The sequence below is a fragment of the Chamaea fasciata genome, unplaced genomic scaffold, assembly GCF_029207755.1.
Source record: "Chamaea fasciata isolate MVZ Bird 193981 ecotype frontalis unplaced genomic scaffold, bChaFas1.0.hap1 SCAF_14, whole genome shotgun sequence".
Lineage (NCBI taxonomy): Eukaryota > Metazoa > Chordata > Aves > Passeriformes > Sylviidae > Chamaea > Chamaea fasciata.
In genome coordinates this window covers 5631188-5654840 of record NW_027094099.1, presented here as the reverse complement: position 1 = coordinate 5654840, position 23653 = coordinate 5631188, and the positions used below count along the sequence as shown (strand labels likewise).

At 40.2% G+C, this 23653-nt stretch overlaps 1 protein-coding gene across 6 annotated transcripts in view; it reads left to right on the top strand.

The window, feature by feature from the left end:
• TJP1 (tight junction protein 1) overlaps positions 1-23653 on the top strand; it is a 157646-nt gene that overhangs the window by 100874 nt on the left and 33119 nt on the right. For all 6 annotated transcript variants that reach the window (XM_066196507.1, XM_066196506.1, XM_066196510.1 and 3 more), the window contains 4 exons: positions 16843-16899; positions 21303-21427; positions 21644-21746; positions 23172-23451. In XM_066196507.1, the coding sequence (XP_066052604.1) occupies positions 16843-16899; positions 21303-21427; positions 21644-21746; positions 23172-23451 (565 nt within the window). The remainder of the gene's footprint in view (positions 1-16842; positions 16900-21302; positions 21428-21643; positions 21747-23171; positions 23452-23653) is intronic.

The following is a 23653-nucleotide window of genomic DNA, read 5'->3' as shown; positions in this document are numbered from 1 at the left end:
AAAACATAAATTTCAAGTTGTAAAACATTGTAATATACTTTTCCTGCCATAACAATGCAGTGAAGAGAATAGAATGAGTAATGATTTTACAGCAGGAAACTAACTGAACAGTGTAGTTACATAGTGAGTGTTTTAGGTTTTGGATATGAACTCTGTACTTCTTGTGGTGATTGGTAGGACAAAAATAATGGGGTTTTGTAAATATTGTCATACTTACTTTGTAGTTGCGCCTTAACTTTCACAGAAGAAAACATTTTCCACAGCTCAGTTCAACATGTGTTAATCTGGGTCAATTTAAATGGCACAGTGAGGCAAAATGGATGCATAACTTACACATGTTGATAACATTACAGTATCTTTGAGAGGATTACATTTCAGAAGTGACTTCTGAAGGTGAACCTGCAGAAATGAGTGGAAAAGATGCAACTAAATCAATACATTGATACAAGAAGTACAGATTTAGATATTGTCACTGCGCTTAATGTTGTCCTGCAAATCATTAGAAGTTGCATGACTGTGGAGATATGACTATTATCAGTCAAGCTTTGAAAGCATTCTGGCAGTAAGTGTTTTTTTGCTGTTCAATTCTCACTTTAATGATAAAATTGTACTGCAGCTATCATGGCTGGAACTGCTCTTTCACGTCTCACCTTTCTGATGAAGTTTTTCACTGTTTATCCTCACTAGTTTAGTCTTTAGGATTTTTTTCCAAAGAATACTCTGGGTTGAATGGTGTCTTTGCAAGTTGTTGTCTCCTGATAGGTTTTTCCATTGAACTGACTCATCACACAGATTTGTCTGGTGTCCTGGAGCTAAACCCTTCTGGCTTCTTACTCATTTAGGGGGAATGTTCCTTTGAAAAAACTGTGGCTTGCTGAATTTGCAGGTTTGTAGATAATTCAGTTGCTTTCTTCCTCAATATCTCATTCTCAGTGACGGGTAGCTTGGTAATTTTTTGGGGCAACAGTTGAATGAACTGAAGCTATAATCTGGGATAAACAGGTAATTCACCAATATTGTACACACTTTTCAGCTGTTAACCAAGTGCTTACCCAGTTTCTTCTCCAGCTGGTTGAATAAACAACTAGAATGTCATTCATACTTTTCCATTTCAAAAATTGTGCTGAGTAAACGAAAAAGACATCTGCCCATTAAGCACAGATGGGAAATACTTGCTAAGAGGTGCATTTGATGGGTAGCGTCTCTCAGTAATTATGTATAGACTTTTATTTTTAGTCTTTGTGTTCAGAGTTCCTCTTCTGAAATATTCTACGTGCTTCTCATCTTCACCATAGCTTGGCTTGCAATCAGGGATTAATCTTGATGAAATGATGACTGGGGGAGAGAGCAGCTTCTCATAGGTCTGGCTCTGCTTGAGTTACTGCATAGTTGGTTTATTTCAAAATTGAATTGAATCCATGACATCCACTATTACATTGTGGATGCGTCTTGGTGTAGTGATGAGTTTGGGATTCTTCACTTGGTGTGTCTTATCTGTGCAGAGTCAGAACGATGTACTTGAACCTAATTGATTTTTCTGTTTCCTGAAGGTACCAAACTCTGCCATAGAAAATAATTTGTGATGTGTCTCTGTATTAGGTACTATGGGCTGAGAGTAAAGGTAGTTCTTCAGGCCTGTACAGACAGGGAGACCACCAGCAGTTCATCTGTAAAGGCAATTCTAGAAATGCCACGACATTCTCCTTCTATTCAACCTGCCAACAGAAAGCTTTTGGTATTACTTACAGTGCTGGTGTCTCTAGATTTTTATTGTCAGACGTACATGATGGCTGTCAAACTTCTGCCAGTATATACTGGGGTTTATTTGTAGCTTTCTTTGATACCTCAGCATTTTTTTATTTTTTGTTAGTGAGTGCTTGTAGAGTGTGCAACTTTCTTCCTCTTCTCAATATTGAAAACAAAGCTATGAAAGTAACGGACACCCATTTTTAAATAAGAGCATTATTTTTGATTATGTTGGATGATGTTTTTTGTGGGCTGGTGTAAATGGTTTAGGCTAAATGTTCTTTTCACTTTCACTCGAGTAGATTAATTTTTTTGGTGGTAGGCAAAAGAGCCTCTAAAATGTATTATGAAACAAATGTAAAGTGAACCCACTAAAGAGTAAAAATGCTTTGCGTTTCTACTTTACCATTCTATCAGCCTGGTTCAGGCTGAGTTCCAACTGCAAGCTTCAGATACTACAGTTCTCTTTGTTTTGATGCTTATCGCTTGCTTGCATGAGAAGCTCAGATTTCATTGTGTAAAAAGTGTGTGTCCAGCGCTAATAGCAGTAGCAAAAGAAAAACCAAACTGAAAATATGCTTGTATTATATCCTAAAAATAAAGAAAACCTAAAATAATGCTTTCGAAAATTATTTCAAAGTAGTACTGATGTTTGCATTTAATTGTACAGATGCAGTTGTGTTGCATGTAGGCTTGTGGGGCTGTAGATTATTTGATATAGTGATGTTCATCTATTTTATACCTAAAGCTTTAGTAGCAGCCTTCCCTCCAGTTTGGAGAGAGGAGCAGGAACTTTACACTTGTGTGAAGTGTCACTGCCGCTGATCTCAGTACTGAAGTCTGTGAAGAATGTGTGTCAATAATCCACACTATTGTTATGGTAAAGCGTGTGTTGTCTTTGATCTTTTGAGGGTAAACATGGCTTGGGAGCACTGACTCCTAAACTGACAATGCACTGTAAATGAAAACCTTACCAGTCTGATAAATGCATGGAAACTGATAATTGGTACATGCTCGTGGAACCTTAGTGTGTTCAATTTGTCAGGATTCAGCAGCTAAATCTTATTTACTGTGTAGTTGCAAGATGTAAAGCAGAGGTGGAATGGGAAAGGAGCCTTTAAGTACTTCTTTTTTTTCCTGTATTGCCTTGTAATAACTTAGTTCCTAAAAAATGGTCGTGAAGCAATACTAAAAATAGATTGCTGATCTGTCAAAGGCTCGTGTTGTCACAAAATTTGTCTTTTACATCCTTTACTTGCACGTGCCAATATAGGTTTGATGATTAGGGTGCTGGTGGTAACATCCGAGGGCAAGAGTGTGCTACATGTGCGGTTCTGCTCTTGAAAGAATTTATGTTTAGCTGTGAAATGAAATGACAGTGTTTTATGTGCAGCTTCCCTCAAGAGTCAAGGTGCTGACTCACTTTAGGCAAGAGTATGGAAGCCCTTCTGCCGTTGATTTCCTTTTTTTTGTGGAACTGATTGGAGTTAATGCACAGCCATGTGAACAGATATTTGCAGAGGGGGAAAATGCGGCTAAGTGGGACTTCTGTTACCCTTTTTCCTTGCTTCTTTTTGAACTTTGCTACTCTTGAGGTGAATTTGTTCTTTTGTCAAAGTTTTAACTTGCTCTAGAATGTGAAACTTTAGGTAACAGATGGGGCAAGACTTAAACATCTACACTAGCTATTTCCCCTGGTCTGTAACCTTTTTGTTACTTTCTTAGAATTTATTGCGTTCAGAATGTTGAAGTTCGATAGAGCTGCTTTCTGTAGCACAAGGAGTGCTGAGGCAATCCGGGGGTGAAGTAAAGGCTGTGTCAACTTGAGTGTGTTTTCAGGTTGCAAACTGGAGTATCAGGTTATAGTTTTGCAGAATTTCCTTCTTTTAGTTTTTAATGTGAAGTATAATCAGAACAACTTTTAAAAATAGAGAAATTTATTCTTGTTTAAGGGCTTTGGGTTTGCCAACTCCATTTTTAAAAACGGTTTGAGGTAGCTAGAAGATGCAATTCTGTAGAAACCCGGTGCATATTTTAAAATAGCTTTGATCATTTCTGCCCCCAGAGTTTTCTTGCATACTTTGGAATGTGCATTCCAGGGTGGTGATGAGTGGACATGGTACACTTTTGGTCAAGAGTATAATCTTGTACCATTGATGTGTGAGAAGTTGTGGGAATAGAAGTTAGTGTCATGTGGTTAAAGCTGTTGGTGAGGTAGTTTGAAACTGAGATGAGTTTATTTGTAATTGCTCATGTAAATAGGAAAGTAGCTTTGTGACCTTTTTAACAGTTAACCTTTGGCTTTCTGAGTGTGACTCCTTTTCCCCCTTTGAAGGAACTGTGCTTTTAGGTCTAATTGGGCTTTTTGTCACCTTAACACTGGATTGGGGAAGTGGAAGGTTTAAGTTGAAACTGCAGAAGGCAGGCCTTGAAGCTATTTGATCTGAAAGATTGTAATTTCAGGTAATTTAAGCTTTCTGGATTTGCATACTGGGGTTTGTGTAAAATTCCGTGTTAGTTCGTCTACAATGGTGGAAATAGTAAGTCTACCAAATGGATTTTCATGAGAAGGATTGCTTTTGAAGTGTGCTGTTTTGCCTGGTATGCATGAGGCAGCTTGCTGCTAGGAAGTTCTGATCTGGTCAGCAATTACTGCTCTTGAGCATGTTAGTGAATTTCCTTGTTCCATTCCTCTACTTTGATGTGCAAACAGGAAAGAAAGAAATCCTAGCTGTATGTGTGTAGGGTGGGATGGGAAACGATGTGATGGTTATGTAAATCTGAATACCTACAGAGGCCGGTTTGAAGCCTGTGTGCAGCCTCTTGTCCAGTGATTACTCTGTCATTTTTTTCCAGTGACTGTAGCCAATGTCTCTCCTGCCCTTGCTTTGTGAAGGTAGGGAAGGAGACTGGGTGTTGGCTTCTGACTCAGTGGCTGAGAAATGGCTGGGGTAATGCTTCAGCCTGGGGTTCATGGGAATTCAGCTGTTTGGAGTGGGGTAGGGATGCAATCTAAAAAAGAGAAAATCCAACTCCCAAAAAACAAGAACATGGTGGTTTTAAAAAGTGCTTTTCTTAAATTAGTATATAGTGGTTTGTATCCAGCTTTTCTGAAGAGATCTGGTTGTGAACCAGTGGTATAGTGAAAGGCAGTGATGGGACTGCTGCCAGTAATAAATCAAAGGGGAGAATTGTGATCAGGGCAGCTGATGGTGCTGGGCAGTATCTCAGGCCTGCGTTTAGTGCCTCTTGTCCAGCTTTGGCCCCCCGATGGAGCTGGTTTCATCGCTGCTGTTTGAGAACATGAGGAGTTATGACTGAAATCAAAAGGGGTTTGGGGTGGCAGGGTCACCCCTGTTGCTGCTGCGTGTCCTTTTAAGGAAAGGGGAAAGAGCGTGGACCCACGTGTCTCACTGGTTCTTCTGCTTGCTGATTCTTCTGGAGCTGCTCTTATATTCTCCTGTGCTTGTTAGTGGCCTTGGCTCCTAAAGAGAAGGGAATAGATCACTTTTTAAAAAAAGGAAAATATTAATAAATTGGAAGGTAGAAAAATATGTAAGCGTTTTCTGTAAAACATGCTTGTAAATCTATGGGGAAAATGAGGTTTCTTTTGCCTTCTGAAATGAAACATCCATATTTTGCAGATATCTAATAGTATAGCCAGGATTAAGATTAAAAAAAAAAAGAAATCCCACTCTAACTGGCTGTGAATAAGCAATCGTGTTGCCCATGAAAGCAGCAGAGAGGGTTATCAAGGTGTCTTGCAGGTATGTTGTGATATGGGCAGTGTTTCTACTTTCATAGTCAATGAATAATCCACCTGAGAAGTTTCCTGCTTATATTGTGCAAGCTTCTCTTCTTGGCTGGTCCTTTTCCATCCCAAGAAAGCCTTCATCAGTGCCAGGCTGGTTCCTTGTTTCAGTTCAGAGCAGCTTTTGAATAAAGGAGATCCTCTGTGCTGAGAATGAAAGTACCCTGAAGCTTTAGGCTGTTGCTGCTCCTTAACCCTTTGTATTGCAGAGCAGTGGCCTCCAGGTGCTGTTTGAACAGATACTCAATGAACTCCATGTACTCTGACAGCAGACTTTGCTCCAAGGCCCCTGGCTGCTGTGCTTTGCCTCAGTTATGTTCTAGGGCACCTCTTCACTTGGTTCAAACAACTGAATTGCTTTTTCTTAGACCCCATTCACCCCTTTGCACCACTCTTTGGAAACTGAACCTTCACGACCACTTTGATTTTTCATAGTAGTAGTGGATAAGTTTAATTTATATTGCATAGGCACTAAACAAAAAGGGTATAAAGGACTGATGAAAATGAAGATGTTGATTGAACTGTGGGAAGGTGCTCGTTGGGATGTGTGGGTTCATCTGCAGGTCTGTGGGCTGCTGAATGCAATGGAACAACTTAGCTTAAAAAAAAAACAAAGGACTTTTTTCCCCCCATCTCTTCTCCTGCACTATATTGTTCAGAATTTAAGTACTGGTTTTACTAACTAATACACCTTAGTGGTTTTTTCTTTCTACACCTTCAACCTTATTACCTGGTTTTGAGTTCTGTCAGAGCTATGTTACTCAGTTTTGAGATTGAATGCAAGGACAATTGTAGCTTTTTTTTTTTTTTCCCTGTAATACCTACTAACCATTAATGAGTTAGGTTTAGAAAGAGTTTTTTCAGCAGGGCAATCCTGGAACAGACTGGTGTGCCTATGAGCTAGGTGAGACTGACGCTTCACAGCTGTCTCTCAAAGTATAGTAGACTGTCTGCTTAAACAGACAATCTTCTTCAGGATACGTCTTCAAGGTAGGAGTTTTCAAAAAATAGGGGAATCCATTTCATGGTGAAGTAACATGGAAGGTAAATGTTAATAGAATGGGGATAGTCCTTTTTGCTCAGGAAAAATGAGGTGTTTTCCACTTTCCACACTTGCCTGATAAGAAGGTTTAGGAAAGTTTACCTTACTGATGGCTGAATAAGCCTTTTGAATGCTGTAGTGGTGTTTGTTACTTTGTCCTCCCAATCCAAGTCTCATGCCCATCTCTTGCCAGGGGGTATGGCTGCTCTAGTTCTCATTCTCTTCTCTCCCACTGACTTCCTGGACTTGTTTCTCTTCCTCTCTCAATTCACAAGCACTGCGTTTGAAAGTAAAACAGAATCCTACTGTGTTCCCTGTAACGTGCTTTTTAAACCAAACTATTTGTTACCATTGTGTCATAATACTGCAAAGTCACTAACAACTTCTAACACAAGAAGTTTCTCCTTTTCAAGGAGCTGTTAGACTTAACATTATTTACCCTCTCTTCCTTTTGAACTCCTGTATTTCTGTGTCCTTGATTTGAGACTTGCTTTCTTTGGATGTGTGAAGTTAATGCGAGCTCAGAGTTGTGCTGTGTTCTGAAGATGCTCTAGTCGCCATGTGAGTGCTAAAATTGAATCTTCTTAACTGACAGCTACCCAGGTTGAGGGTGGGAAGATGCCATCTGGGTGTGTGGTTGTTCAGGGTAGGGAAGGACACTTTTCCTGAAATTTCTTAGTAAGAGTGGTTGGGTGAGATTCAGAGGAAGAAATTCTGTACCTACAAGCAGGGCAGGGGTGAAAGTCTTACTTTCCAGTGACATATTTCTTCATACTGAGATTCAAGGGGTAAAATACCAGGAAAACACACTCCCACCCCGCTAATCCTGCTACTACAAAAATAGTTGTCAACTGCTTCCGTGAGGCAAAATGTAGTGTGTGTGTGTGCATGTTCAGAACACCTGCATTTCAAATGTTAATTTTAGAAGAATTTGGTAAATTAACTGTAGACTTTATAGTTTTGCTGTGGCTATGTCGGCTGTAAAAAGCAAAAACAAAACAAACAACACCCTCCCCCCCATAAAATTTTAAAGAGAAATTAACTTACGTAGGGTACTCTTTTATTGTCACATTGGAAGATGTCAAGGCTGTTATTGTGCACCTGTAACTGGAATTGTAATGCAAACCTCTTAAACATTTATTCATTCTTGTAAGGTCTGATCTTGGAAAATCAGCCAGCTCTGTCTTAGTGGGATACTGCTGCCTATCCTGAGGCTCTCATTTGACAGATCTTCAGAGTATAATGATCTAAAATTTATATGGTGCAGTGCTTGGTAACTGGATTATGATTCTCTTGATTAAAAACAAGGTGAGAAGCATTCTGTCTTCAGGTAAAGTGCTTGAATGCTTTGATGGTCTGCATTCATGATGGTAATTTCTTGGTGGACGTATCTTGTGTGCATTTTGGCTTTGTGTTTTTTTAAGTAAGTATTTTTAAATAAGAAGCCATAGTCAGGCAGAGGAGATTGATTTAGGCTTCTTACATAAAGCTAAAACAGTATAATTTCACTTTCTTTGATACTGATACTATGTTCTTCTCCTCCCTCAAGGGAAAAACCATACTGGAATAGCTCCAGCTGATGTTCTTCAAGTGTTAAAACACTAATGCCGAGCTGTGTATAAGAATGGAGATGGAGGTTGTGTCTGCAGTTGGATGATTTGATTTGGTTTCAGAAATGTGCTGGAAATATGTGACTTACTTAGAATCACACAGTAATTAAGGTTGGAAGGGACTCTGGGGATCAGCTAGTCCAGGTCTGTTCTCAAAGCAGTTCTCACCAAATCTGATTTATAGAATAATTGCAGAACAGTGAGGTCAGATCATCTGGACCTCAACAGAGCTCTGGAGATCATCTAGTCTAGCCCCATACTCAGCGCAGGGTCAGCTACAGGGCTGCCCAGGATCTTGTTCAGATCAGTTCTGTGCACCTCCAAGGATATTCCATGGCCTTCCTGAGCAGTCTGCACCACCATTTGACCACCCCTGTGATTTTTCAACCAAACCCACCAGGTAGGAAGTATGTGACTGGAATTTGCTGCTCTAAGCTGGATCAGTTGCTGATAAACTGGTCCCAGCTGTGTGCACTTGTGAGCTCCACTGGTTCACTTCGATAGGGCTTGTTTGACTTTGGTGGGAGGCTGTAGTTTGAGCTTTTACATTCCCAGGGCCGCCTTCCAAACTGTACCAGGAGCAGTTGCTGTCGTTGGAGTTGAGATGAACTGGTGGGGACACTGATAACAATGACCACATAAATATGTGTAACACTTGCGCAAGATACGAGAGAGGGGATATTTTTGAGGATGGGAACTAGTAGGAGGGCAGTGTGTGCTGCTTAAGCTGCATATATTGTGGTAAAATAATTGCTTTTCAAGTTGCATACCGAGATTTAAACAATTGAAATATTACACGAGTTCCTTGAAGATCTTGGTTTTGAAATGATACAAAAAAAAAATCGAATTTGAGGTAAATGAGAGGATAAGTCCTTTCAATTACATGTTAAAATTCATACTCCAAATTAGGAATCTTTGGTTTTTAATAATATTGACCTAGGTTAGTATGGTAGAGAAGCGACTTAAAGCGAAGTGCAGGTTGTCTGTGCTTCTCTGTGGCAACAACCCTTGCTCGGGGGAGAGCCATGGCTTGCCACTTTGCTTTTTTAGCATCTCGGTTCTGTGTGATTTTGCTGTCTTTTGCTAGTGTACTGGCCTGGAATAGTGATCTGTGAAACACTACTGCCTGCACTTTGTAGTTTGTGATCCTACGTGGTTTCACTGCCAGCTGGAAAGCAAAATGGAAAAGAGGCAAACCAGACAAGGATCCCAAACTCTGAAGCACACTGTCCCTACACCTTGGCCATCAGGAGCTAGTAAGCTTTGCTTAGCTGCTGATACTGTTACCAGGGTGTTTGAGTGGTGTTCTTCAGCTGAGGTAACTGGACCTGAGATCATTTGTGATGTTTCTGCATGTGGGTCTTGCACTCTGGTTTGTTTTGCCTTATTCCTGAGTGTCAGCCTTCTGCCTTTCATGGATAATGTGATTTACTAGGCCTGTGTCATAAACACTTCTATAAATACCCAGATTTAACTGGATCTGTAATCCAGTGTTTAATTATTTGACTAAAATGCAATGTCTCTCCAAATTTGTGCATACTGTTCTTGATTGAGGCTTTTTTGGGAGAGAGGTCTAACATGTTTTGCACTGAGCAGCAGTATCACCTAGAGAAAGGTTTTATGATCCTGTCTGATGTGTGAAGCTTGGACTTGAGAGGCCATTCTGGAGACGTGAGTCATGCTAAACAAGCTGGGTAGTACATGGATGTGGTGAGTCAAATACTGAGCTACTCTTTTAGCTTGGAGAGAACAGTGCCCAGAAGTCAGAGCAAAAACGTCTCTGGGAGAAAAATTCATCAAGAAAACTAGTGATTAGGGAATGTTTTTAGATACAGTGCAGCATCTTTATGTTCAAAAGGTAGCCACTAACCTTTGGAATTCTAGATCAGAAGACAGTGGAAATTGTGTTTAGTAAGGTCATGTCTTACAGAGTGGCATGTGGTTTTGGATGCACAGGGAGTTTTGAGTGGAATGGTTGAATGGTTAAACTGCCTAGTTATTGTTAAAATATATATATATATATATAGTCCTAATTTTTCCTTTCAAGGTTTTTCTTTATGATGTAAAGATGACTTGTACTGTTCAAACTGTTCATGTGTACTATGGTAGAGACTCTATTTCCAGAGTGATCTAAATCAAAGTAGGTTCATATTACTGACATGCAGTGTTGAAAAATCTGTATGTTTCTTTTAACTTGGATTGTGCATTGTCATCTGAAGAGCAGCTTTGATCGTGGTTTTCCTCATACAGACTTTTCATGAGGTGGGCTGTTTAATATAGGTGAATGTTTGGGAGGAGTGGAACTCTTCACTAGAGCTTGGAACCCAAGATATCAAATGAGTGCTGCTTTACTTTTTGGTTGTTGGTATATATGCTGCAGAGAATAAGGTTATTTCTGTTTCAAGAGATGGTTGATGTCACTTCTGTGCATGTACACTCAGACAGAAGGTGAGACTAAAGACTGGCTTCTGAGCTTCAGTGATTCTGTGAAGTTTTTTTATACACAGCTCTCAAAAGTCCCTTAGTGGGTGTTTTCTCCTGCATTTCCCACTGCTGTGTAAAAGAGACAATCAAATATACAAGCAACATGCACCTGGTTCTCTGTGGCAGTCCCTGAGTCCTTAGTCTGACCTCTTGACTCTTCTCTCAGAAACACATTCAGGGAAACAGTCCTTCTCCTTGGAAGCAATGATGATCAAGTGTAAAACTGAAGGTACAGGCTGTTTGCAGAGCGTAGGGACAGACACGGCAGGGCTGTGGGTGGGCATGTAGCTGTAGCAATGCGCAGTTTGCTGTGGTGACCCTGCCTCGGTGCTCTCCTCCTCCTGGCTGCCTGCACTTGCTCCAGGAGTTGGCTGCCAGTATTTGAAATACCTCAAGTAACTCTAAGGTTCCCTGTAGAGAGGCTGTGGTGCATTGTGGATGTGTTAGACTATGGAAGACAAAGCTCTCCTTTCAGTTGATAAAATCAGTCAGATAATGGGATTCTGACCTCATTGCACTAATTACTGGGGAACAACTGTTAAAAAATGGGTCCCCTGCCCCCAGTCAGCTGAAGGCTTTTATGATAAGACAATTGGAGGGAATCTGTTGGAATTTAAGGTGGCTGTAGTTTAACTAGGCAAGGACAAAGGTGAGCATCTGTAGGAAGTCATCCTGGTCAGTGTTGGAAACAGCACTGTGCTGCAGCTGAGTGCTGAAAGATTCTGTGTGTAGGGAAATGACCTCTTCATTCCTTGTTCTGGGCTGGCTGAGGAAGATTCTGTTTTCTTTTCTTATACTTCCTCGGGAAGCCGTGTGTTTTGGATATTGACTTTGATTATGTTGATTTTTTTTAAGTGAGAGGTAAATATCACCCCCAGATACATAACAAACTGCAGAAATTTTTATAAGAGTTTCAAATTCTGATCGTTCTGAATAAGCACTTTTAATTCTTGTTCCCACAAGTGCAATCAAAATGTATTGATTCTGCATTTAACCTTTAGAACTTGGAAGTTCGATAACATCCTACTGCTGAACTGGACTTCCCCAGGAATAATGGAAAATTAATTTTAGAAGCCAAATAGAAATGCAGCAAGATGAGCGAGGTGTATGTATGTCTGATGTGTCATTCTGAAGAGAAACTCTCACTCTAAATATATTACACATAATGCAATATGTAATGCAGTATTCTATAGTATATAGAGAGTAAATATAGTATTTTTCCCTTGTTTGACACAGCCTAATACTAGTTCTTCCTTCTTGTTTTTTTGTGTGTTGAATAAGAACACTGTCACAGTTGTTATGGTTTTTTCAGGATCTATAGGAATGGTTTTTGACATGAGCATTTTATTGCAAGTATGGTGTACACAACATCAGACTGCAAGCTTGAAGCAAAGCTGGTGTTCTTTACATGGTTGAGTTTGTGATCTGACCGTTCCTTCCTGTGGTTTGCTTGCTGTGGTTGAAAGAGCTCACAGCTGTCAGACACCTTTCCTCTCCCCACTGTGTTCTGTGGAGAGTAGGAGCAACATGCCCCCTGAGGTAGCAGAAGCAGTTGCTTCATTTTATTGTCCGTAGGACAGCTGTCAATGCTGATCTGCAAAACCAGGCTGGTAGAGGTGCTAAATGCAACTTAGGGCTTCCCACAGGAGGTTCCTCTTGTGTAGTCTGGAGGAAAATCTGTTTTAGGTAGATAGCTAGATATTATTTTCTCTGAAAATGTGATAAACTCCCTGGCCTAATGAGGAGTGTATGGAAATGGATGGCAGCTGTAGGTATTTAACACTTATATTTATTTATCAAAAACTGCTGTTAAATTTTACCAAGAAATAACATGGTTAGAAACTCATTTGACTTTGTGTGTCAAAATTTGATCACAATTGAGAAAATAATTCCTTAAAATCTATCTTGTCATTTGGAACACAATTCACTTCCTATGAAAAGCAGTTGAGCTAAAAAGGGAGCAATAATTCCTCCAGTAAATCCCTCTAGACCTGGAAAGACACATTCAGAAGCTGTTCTGGCTTGGATTTTAAGAATGTGTAGGAGCTCTGGCCTTAGTCTGGGCTGAGGTGTAAAAATCTAAAAAGTGTTAATCTGCAAGAAACCTGCCCTTGGGAACTTGCATTATTTTAAGGTAGAATACTAATTTTTGTGGCAGTTGTTTGAAGCTTCCCAAATGTGAACTGGAACTGTCTTCTCAAGCCTGTGGGTGGCTTCAGTGCTGCTGCTGGCAGCAGCTTTTTCACCTGCAGTGCAGGTAAACTGAGCAGTGCTATTTGCAACATCACTGCAGCGCTCCGTTCAGTAGCCAGTGTTTTGTTAGGTTGTTTCATTCCTTCAGGATGCTTGAAAGGAAAGCACGTACGTGCATGTGCACATATACCCAGGTATCTGTGAGAAGGTAAAAGTTGGATAAGAAAAGGCATGGTATAAAAATCAAAACAAAACCAAAAAACAGCCTTTGAGAAGAAGAAAAGAAATATGTTGAGAAGAGAAGAAAAAAATGTTTGTTGTTTTTTTGAAGGACCCTTATAAGCCCACAAAGGGAGCTTTCTGAAAAGATGTTTACTTTGAAATGTTTATTTCTCAGGGCAATTCCAAAGATGAAAGAGTTGAATAAGATCTGATGTTTCTAAGATTTTGGGCACATGATAAGTTTCATAACTTCCATTTTGATGAATTGTGTGTATGACTCGAAATAAGTAATAAATCACCCAGTCCACAAACATACACATTTTCCATATACAGAGCTGGGAATATTAATTGTCTCTAAAAAGGTGTTTAGGATGAACTTAAGGAAACTTTTCACTTTAATAAAGCAAAAGCATAAAATAAATCACTGAAGTCATGATACCATCATTTTTTCTATTCTTTTTATTCTTAGTTTATGTGATCAGTTGTGGGCTTCTCAGTACAAGAAGGCCACAAAGATGATGAAGGGTCTGGAGCATCTCTTATGAAGGAAAACTGGACCTGTTTAGTCTGGAGAAGACTGAGAGGGGAATCTCCTTAATGCATATAAGTAATCTCCCAGGCAGGTGCCAACTGATGGTGCCAGACTCCTCAGTGCCCAGCCACAGGCTGAGGAGCAGTGGCCATAAACTGAAACAAAAGAAGTTTCACCTGGGCACGAGGAAGAACTTCACGTGGAGGGTGGCAGAGCACTGGGAGAGCTGCCCAGGGTGGTCGCGGAGTCTCCCTCTCTGGAGACATTCCAAACCCACCTGGACATGTTCCCGTGTCACCTGCTCCAGGTGACCCTGCCTGGGCAGGGGGATTGGACTGGATGATCTCCAGAAGCCCCATCCAGCCTTAAAACTACGTGATTCTGTGTGATTGTGTGATGTAAAGTCATTGGTAATACAGACATGGGAGTTTGCAACATTGTGCACTTGCATTTCAAAGGTATTAAAGGATCTCTGTTAAATTATTGTAATTCTAGACTGGGGCATCTCAGTATTCTCCTATATTCCTAGTTTCTGGGTGTTAGGCTGTATATCTTTCTCAGTTCCTGCTGAGTCACCTTGATTTCCCTTAAATTAGTGGTGGGTAGCATGAAAAATAGAACACTTTGCGTACGGCCTAAGAGCAGCATCACAGCAGGGGCCTCAGCTGATGGGAGCACAGGCTCATCATTCTGCCTCAGCTGTCAGTGCTAAGTAGGGTGAGTACCTTCACAGGTCGTCTTCAAACTTCCCTTGGTCTTTTGTGAGTGAATGCAGTTCTTTACAGATCAGAAACTAATTCAAGTAAGCAGTTTGTGTCAAAGCCAACTCTCACCTCAGACTGCCTTTGAACTGTTTTCACTGTTCTTGATTGGACTGTTTGGGCATGCAGAAAGAATGAAAATAACGTATTACTTGCTTTGCTGTGTAACTAATGGACATTTGATGTTTCCCAAGTCTTGTGCGTTTGAAATGGATGTATTAGTAAAATCTAAGGGAGGTAATAGCAATAGTGTGAGAAAGAAAATGGAGAACAAAGTGGAAAGACAGCTTCTGCAGAAAGGAGAAAGGCTTTAAAAATGGCAGCCTCCGTCTGACCGAACAGTGAGTGCCCTGTCCAGGTTTGGAAAGGCTGGTGAGTTTGTGAAGTTGGTTTGTTTTTTTTTTTTTTACACTTGGCTTGGGTTTTTTTTCCCGTGAAGCAGTAAGTCTTCTCACAGTTCTCAGAAGCATGTTACATAGGGAATTCCTTTCTTTCTTCCTCATGGCTTAGCTGTTATCTTGCCCTGCTCCAACTCTGGGTTTGCCAGTTCTCCCAGATCCAGCGGGAGCGGTGCTGAGCTGGTTAAACCGGGTTTTATCAGTTGGTGCCATATCCAGAGCCACTGGTGGTGTTTGCCCTGTGCACCGAGCTCCCTCCAGCAGGGAGGCACAAGGACTCAGCCGTGGAAGTCGGGCACTGGCAGCCGAGGAGCTCCCACTGTGCTGCCGAGGGGCCTCTGCTGCTGACACAGGGCTGGACCTTCGGGCCACTGCCAGGACAAGTGCGGTAAATGAGCAGAGCTAACTTCTCTTGCTAATTGCAGGTAGAAATGAGGCAGCCTATTTCAATTACAACGTAAATTATAACTTTTGCAGTCCTTTTTTGGATTCCTGTTTCACCTTCTTCTGACCAGGAGCTACTTAGAGCTTTTTGCTCTGGAAGTTTGCTTGCAGAGATAAGTCTTCACTTGTTGATGAGATGTTTAGCCTAAGAAGCTCTTGCCAAAACTAAGACAGAATGAGAACATCAGAAATAAGGAAGAAAATCAGTATTCCTTGACCGTTTAGCAAGCAAAACATTCTGTTTTGTTTCAAAGATGGCTTTGTGTGTGAATCGTTACTGTTTTATTTAGTATATATTTGGTCTGAGTTTAAAAAGCTGGAGAGAAATAATCTAATTCTGGGGTAGAGTTGAATCAATTTGTAATGCAAAGGAGCAACATTTGGTACTGAATTGAGGAGAATTACAGCTGTTGGAATGAAATACATCCCAATTAAGTCGCAACAGCACTTTGAAGAGAAGTGAACCCTGAAAGAGAAATGAGCAGTAATGTGGCACATCCTAACCCTTGAAATTCAAGCAGAGTTGGCATTATGGGAAGAACTCGCCTTTTGAACCCAGTTGCAAATTCTGATGTTCTGAAATTGGATCAAGTTTTCAGAGGTGTTGTTTGTGAAAGTAAACACTTCTACTGCTGTTCCTTGTGATACGGGACTGGATTAAAAGTTCTGGGTACTTTTTGTTGTAGTGGCTGAAGGAAACTGAGAGCAAAGTAGATTTTCAAAAGACCAGCACAGCCAAATTGCAGAGATGTTTGTATTCTGATTCTGTTCTTTAATTAGTGGATTGCATGCTTATGAGGGGGGCGGGTATGGAGCAAAGCACCCCCTCTGGAAAGGTAGAAAATGTAGCAGCAGGATGTTCGCGATGCATTTCCTGCTGCCATCCTGCCTGTTTTCAGGCCTTGGGCTCTGCTGGGTTTTCCTCCCTCATGCTATTTTCCCCTTTCCAAATGTTTGCTTGTCCTGGCACACTAAGTAGTTGCTCTTTTAGGCAGAAATGCAGGTATGTCAATATTGTCATAATGTTACTATTTAATCCAGTTACCTTAGAGAGGACCTTGTAATTTCTGCAGTGCTACTGTTCACCAAAATAATTAGCCTGCACTAAACTGCAGTCCATTAAATGTGACCTGTGTGCATAATACAGTAGCAGTAGGTACTGTCATCTGTAGCTGGGTGTTCATGAATTAGTGGTAATCTGCATACAGTTAAAACAAGAAGGAGAGTGTAAATAGAAATGTTAGAATATAAATACAACTGACTGGACTACCTACATCTACTGCAACCTTAATGAGCAACCAAGAGAGCCTATATCACAAATGCCACTTGTAATCCTTCCTTGAAACTTCTTTATAACTTCAAGCTCTATAATCTGTTTTGCCTGTTCTTCCCCCCACTCCCTTCCACAGGAGCACAGGAAGTTCAGCTGTGACATAGAAAGGCAGGAAATGTGTAATGAACGAGCCAGGCCAACTTCTCCTGTAGCTATTCTATATGAATGTTAATATTACTTTTGAATGTAAGTTTCTATTTGTGGTATTACACAACTATTGAAAGTGAAGTCTTATCTTTGGATTTTTTTTTTTTTTTTCTTCTTAGAGCACAACAATGGAAGAAACAGCTATATGGGAACAACACACAGTGACTCTTCACAGGGTGAGTTCATACAATTGGCTGTGTGTGCCTGATGCAGGATACTGGTAGCTTTTGAAAACAATAGGATAAAGCCAGATGTCAGGAAGTAAAAGGAAAGGAAACTGTCATATTCCCTTGTTTAAATTTAGAAGTGTTGTAAAAGCTCCATGTGACGAATAGCCATGCTAGAAACAAAGCTTTAGATTACATCTGTACCTAACTGAAGGGGGGTAGAAATCTGTGTTCATTCATGGTAGTGCTGTCACTGTGCTTGGAAGTTTTAAAACTTCATTTGCAGGGGCATTGAACAATATAGTTGCTTATAAATCAATGTATTCAAAACTGTTTTATTTGCTTGCCACTTTCCTAAATCACTGGCTGGAGGTAGTGGTTCTGGGTGGTCAGAATGTGAACCCTGCACAAAGGAATGTGTGCTGGGAACCAGTGACTGGAGGAACTGCTTTTGCATTTAGACTGACTTCTCTTGTTTGAGTTACTCCTAAATTAATTTGAGTTCTGATGCAGCTACCGTGGAACTGTACAAGAAAGTCAGTAAGGAATTAATTTCCTGGGAAAAGTCAGAGCAGGGTAGGATGCCATTTCTGGCAGCAACTTACTATTAAAGCAGCCATGGAATCATGGTCCAAATAGGTGTATTCATCCCAAAAACAGGGAGATGTGAAAGTGTTGTCTCAAGGGAGAAAGTTATACCATTTGCCTTCAGTTCATCATAGAATAAAAGCATTTTAAAATCAGTGTTGGTGGGATGAATGGACCTTGGACAAAAATGTGTACGTGAAGGTCAGCTGGTCAGATAAAATGCTAATTCTCTGTCAGACCTGTTAGCTGTTGATTTTAAAGACTTTAATGTTTTTGATTCGAAGTAACTGTTTGGATAGGTGCCCTTCACTGAAGGGGAGCAGTTAGACTGAGCTTGACCAGAAGGCTGACCAAGTATCCCATCTCTGACTGCAGCTTTCCTTTCTGCACCTTTCACATGCTGAAAGGAAAATAGAAGTAAAAGTGAAAATGTGTAGTGATGTTTATCTAGGCTAGTCTTTAAGCTTCCAACAGTTTTTAGGTCAACAAGTTTTTAAGCCAGAGGTGTTATTTCTATATATAATTTATGCTTCCATCTTGAAGCTGTCCAGTCATCCCTGTAATCTTTGTAAACTTTAAGGGGTTTTACTCATATTACTGATTAAATCAGTACTGCTTTATAGTCAAAGCCAAACAAAAAACACCATAGTAATATAAGGTTGGCTCATAGGCTTGGTGATAGCTCGTTTTCTCTTGAAGGGGACCTTTTCCTGGTCAGTTGGAGCAGTAATTTTGGTGACACCAGAAGTGAGATGTTGAGTCTGTGCCCAATGAAATAATGAAATGCTACATTGTGGTGTTACCTTGAACAAACTTTAAATAACTGGTAGGAACCAAAGATCGCATTTTTGGTTGCACTTGCAGCATGGTCAGAAGTTCTTTTATAGCATTGATGTGAATTTGATGATTTGATGATGATTTTGGTTATGATCTTTTATATGCCAAAATTCTGCCAACTCTTGTGATATGACTGTTTTATTACCTGATTAAATAGCTCTTGCTTTGTGTTGAAGGCTGATGATATGTACTGTTAATGACTTCAGTAGCATTAATTTAGTCAGTTAAAAACAAACAGTGATTTCCATCTGCCAGATAACAAAACCAAACCCCTTACGCTAATATGAAACAAATATGTGCTTAGAATTATCCTTATCACTGGAAAGAGGGTTTTCTGGTGAATTCCAGCACAACTGTAAAAAGACTCATTAGAAAGTTTTTTGGGAAGTGGAGGCTGGAATTTCTCACCAAGAGTTTTTGTTGCCTTTACCACCCTTCCAGCTTCCTGGACTGCACTGCTACTTAACTCTTAATTAAGACTTAATCTTAACAGTCTCAAACTCAGTCAGACCTTATCAGGTAGCTACAGTTTATCTTTTATTGAGAGATCTACTGGGTTTATATACTTAATTGCAAAATACTTGAAGGAGGAACCATGCACTTTTTTTCCTTCTTGGAGCTAAGTTCTCTGTCTGTGGTAGATATGTGTCCTTCCCCCAGAGCACAGAAACTAGGTATGTACCTGCCTTTTTAGCTGTCCCACAATGCATTACTATGGGAAAGTAGAATAGTACAGCTTTTTTGTGTGTTTTTTCTACAACATCTGACAGGTGACGTTCTGGTACAAAGATTTTTTTATGCAGTTTTACTTACGGTGCATGTTAGTATCTTGTATAATCTGTAGTGATCAACATCTTGCTATTTCCAGACATGTCTAGGAGCTCGGCGCGGTTTTCAGAGAGTTCTCAGCAGTTCTGATACTCAGTTGTCTCTCAGGATGATGGTAGGCAGCAGGATAAAATAGAAAGTAGGTAGGCTCTGTTTTACTGGAAGATTCCTTATGTGACCTCTTAAATTTTCAGGATTTAGAATTTGATTTTTGAATTGGTAGTGCTTCTGAAGACCTTGATTTACCTTACTAGAAACTCCATCTGACTTGTAGTCCCTTTTAACTGCTGTCTGTATATAAGACTGCATTGTTTCAGGGCTTCTGGAAGAGAACATCAAAGTATGAAACACAGTCATTACCATACTGGTGATTTGATTTGCAAATCTACTTTTAAAAAGTAGTGTGGCAAGCAGCAAGATAAGGTTTACAGTGAGTTTCTGCTGCCCTTAGTCTGATGTTTGTGTTTCTTACCATGGGTGGAGAATTTAAAAAATATTTTTGTTTATGGTGAAGGAAAGACAGAAAATATTTAAATGAAGTTTGACATAAATGTCTTTGTTATTATCTCTTTTCTCAGTTTCCTTCCCCACCCAAACACAGTGCAAACTAAATTCTGGTTGTTAAAATAATGGAAAGTTAAAAGCAGGAGTGTCATTAGAGGGGAAATATTACTGATTTGAACAGGGTTTTAGTAACATATTTATGTAGGCTGTTATTCTCTTTGACTTTAAAAACTAAAACTGAAAAAAACCCCTCAGCTCTGGTCATGAGTTGACATTTTTAGATCCTCCTTCATGGCACCGAGTTTCACTTAATTCTTGCATCTCAGCCATGAGTTCTGGTTGATCTGTCTGGGGTGCGTTTTGGAAAGAAGTTTGTTCGTCCTCCAATGAATTGAAACAGATGTAAAAGAAGCAGTAGGGTGTGCCCTTCCCCAGTCCCCCACACTTAGACCAACTTCCTTCATGGCATCAGTACGGACCAACTGCTTAACTCCATTTCTGAGCAGTGACTCTACAAATCTGTGTTTTAATACTGTTCCTCTTCACTGCTTACAGGCAAATCTGAAACATCTTTTTATGACCTCTGTTTTGGGAGGAAATAGGAAACAGGTTGGTTTTGGGCAGTAATTAATGTCCAGAAATCGAATGTCATGTATCTTGCAGCCACATGCAGACTGCCATGTTGCCTCTGCTGTCACAGTAAGGTTATGAAACTCCTTGCTAAAGCTGGGTCATGTTTGTTAAAAAGTCTGAAAAAGAGGAGGTGAAGTCTGCCAGCATGAAGTGTGTGCTCTGTGAAATAGAGGGGTGAGATTGACCCTAACCTGATCTTTTCCATCCAGTGACTGCATTTGGCATAGTTGAAAATTGCAGAATAAATTCTTGAGTGAAATACAGCATTTAAGTGGTAATATCCTCAAAATATTTTCTGGGCAATGATGAAAGAGCTTTCTGGTTTGCAGATCAGTTATATTTAGAAAGCTTATTTCCCACCCTTGCTGCTTCCAGGCAGAAATGTAAGCATCATTGTTGTATCTTGAAATATCTAACAGGAATAACTTTTCAGAGGCATTGACCTTGCTGTAGTGGCAGGTCACCCTAGAGGGAAAAGATTGAAGCAAATTACTTTTGTTAAGATGCAGATGATTTGCAAGTGCTGACAAGGTTTTGATGTATTTAATGGTACAAGTGATCTTGGTATTATACGTAAGAACTGAGCCTGCAGTCATACTACTGTGGGCAGCAATCCTGTCAGTTCCTGAGCTAAGTGAGGTCGAGCTGGGTAAATACCATCTCGGGAAAACTCAAAGAAAGTGTTGCAGGAAATGATATAGGGGTTTGAGTCAGAGTTGCAGCTCAGTGCTTACCGAAGATTGAGGTCTTGCTGATGACCACCTGAGGTCTAGGCCATAAAAATGCAAATGAGAACTCTAATCTCTTGGAAGAGACTGGGTAGTTACTCCAAAACTCTGCCTTCTAAAAGTGTTTAATCTGTCTCCTGTTACTGGATTGCATAGCATTGATTGGTTTATTGATCCTGCTCTCTTTCAAAAACTTGTATTCATCTCATGGGACCTTTTTGTGTTTGACATGGGAATGCAAATTGTGACCATTAGATATTAGAAAGTAAAAATATTTCGCTTGTTACATTATAGGCCCCTGGATTTGGATTTGGTATTGCAATATCTGGAGGAAGAGATAATCCTCACTTTCAGAGTGGTGAGACATCAATAGTTATTTCTGATGTGCTGAAAGGAGGCCCAGCAGAAGGACTGCTACAGTAAGTGCCAATCTATACCTGGGTTCTGATTTGGGGGCATTCAGCTTTGTCAGCAGTAGCTTAACCTCCTAATTGTTTTGGTCTCAAGTTGTCTGCCTGTAAGTGTTGGTGTAGTACGTTTGTAATACAGGCAGTTTGCTCAGGGACACCTATTCACCAATATTTTCTTCTTGGCATAAAGCATTTATACTGTACATTGTGATGTTTTTCATGTAGAGAAAATGACCGTGTTGCAATGGTTAATGGAGTTTCAATGGATAATGTCGAGCATGCATTTGCTGTTCAGCAGCTGAGGAAAAGTGGGAAGAATGCCAAAATCGTAAGTGAATGTCTTGAAGATTTAAAGTTCCATAGTTATAGAGCAGAAGTGAAATAGTATGATGTCTGCTGTAAAATACAGGCATGATGCAAGGTACTTGAGTAATACCTGTGTGATGTTTCAGGTTTAAGTGGTAATCATGGCATGTTTATCAAGTGGGTCACTCAAAATATTTTTTGAAATGTCAGTGATGATGATTGCATAGTGTGGCACAGGATAATTCAGACTCCTTTTCTTTATGGTAAAGTTCTTCTCAGATTGCCAAATGGTGGCGAGTCAGCTTTGTTTAATATTTGTTTACTTTGTTGGATGCACTTCTACTCAGTGTTTTTTAAGGCTGGTGTATGCTAAAGGACAAGTTGTTCGGGCACTAACACAGTTCTTTTTGTGCTCAGTAAACAGTTTGCCAAAATAAAGTATAATTACCTTAATTCCTATAATTTTGTAGGCTTATTTTAAGTGGTTGGTTTTTGAACTTTTGCGAAACAGAACAGGTCATCACCAAAGGGTAGTAATCCAGCTTTCTGTAGAAGTTTGGGGGTTGTGCTACAAAAAAATAGAACAAAAAATGCACAGTGTTTAGGAGTTTCTTAATTAATGAAAACAGACTTCTAGGGCTTGGAGAGAAGCTTTTCTGCTGACAGATTTTCAGTGCATTTGTGTGCTTTAATGCAGTTGCAAAAAAGTGTAATGTTTTGCATTTGTAGATTTGGCAACAGTTCTTTGAAGCTTACGGAAAGCAATGTGTGGCAAGCTGTGCAGGGCTTTCAGTATCTTGAACATTTGGTGTGTAGATATATGTTTAAAAAAAAGTATGTAGTGAAAACTTTATGGTAGAACTTGGTTTGGTTCTGTACTACATAGCACACAAATCTTTGAACAAGGCCTGGCTCATATTCTGGGGCCAGCTAAGTTGTACAAACCAACTTTGAACTTCCAGAGCGACTGTTCCGCTTCCTCCATGTCTTGCATAAACGTTTCTTTGGAAGACTGGGAGACTTCAAAGTTGAGGAGAATTACTGTCAATAGCATACTGAGTATACACTAGATTATATGTCAGCAGAAAAGGGTTTTAGCAGTGCCAGTAACTGATTTTGTGGTTTTAAGCAAAGAGGGCATTCAAATATGCTGCTCTGAAGACAGAATGTTGTGTAATGCTACAAAGGCTGTTGATTGTTACCCTTTTGCCACTTGTGCAAAAACATCAAAAAGGACTAAAAGAACTGTAAAAATAGGTTTCTAGTAATCTGTACTGATAAGTCTCCTGTATTAATTTGATATAATTTTATAATGAGGATGCAGCAATTCAGAGCATTCACAAATACATCTGCATGTTTCGAATGCTGGGGTTAGCTTGGCTTCTGACATTTAGTAACACTATTAGCATTCTATAGCCAGAGGCTGATACCTGCTGTTGGGTTGTAGACCATCCGAAGGATGAAGAAAATTCAGATTCCAGTGACTCGCCCAGACCCTGAGCCAGTGTCTGAGAACGAGGATGACAGCTATGATGAGGAAATCCGGGATCCAAGGAGCAGCCGTGGTGGGCCCAGTGCCAGCAGGAGGCACGAGAAGAGCTGGGTCAGGGATCGCAGCGCCAGCAGGGAGAGGAGCTTGTCTCCCAGGTCAGACAGGAGGTCTGTCACCTCCAGCCAGCCTGCAAAGCCCACCAAAGTCACACTGGTGAAATCCAGGAAAAATGAAGGTAACTTGTGGGGACATCTCTTGCTAAAACTTTGGCTGGTTTTTCAAGGCCAGCTGCTTCACTCAGTGTTGTGTTAAAGGCTGTGTGGGCTCTATGAACAATGCTGGTGTCAGTTTGCCCATTTTACCAGTTGCTGGCTCAAAACTTAAAAAGTGCTACTGTATTTCTGGTGCTATTTTTGATATTTCAAAATCTGTGTGCT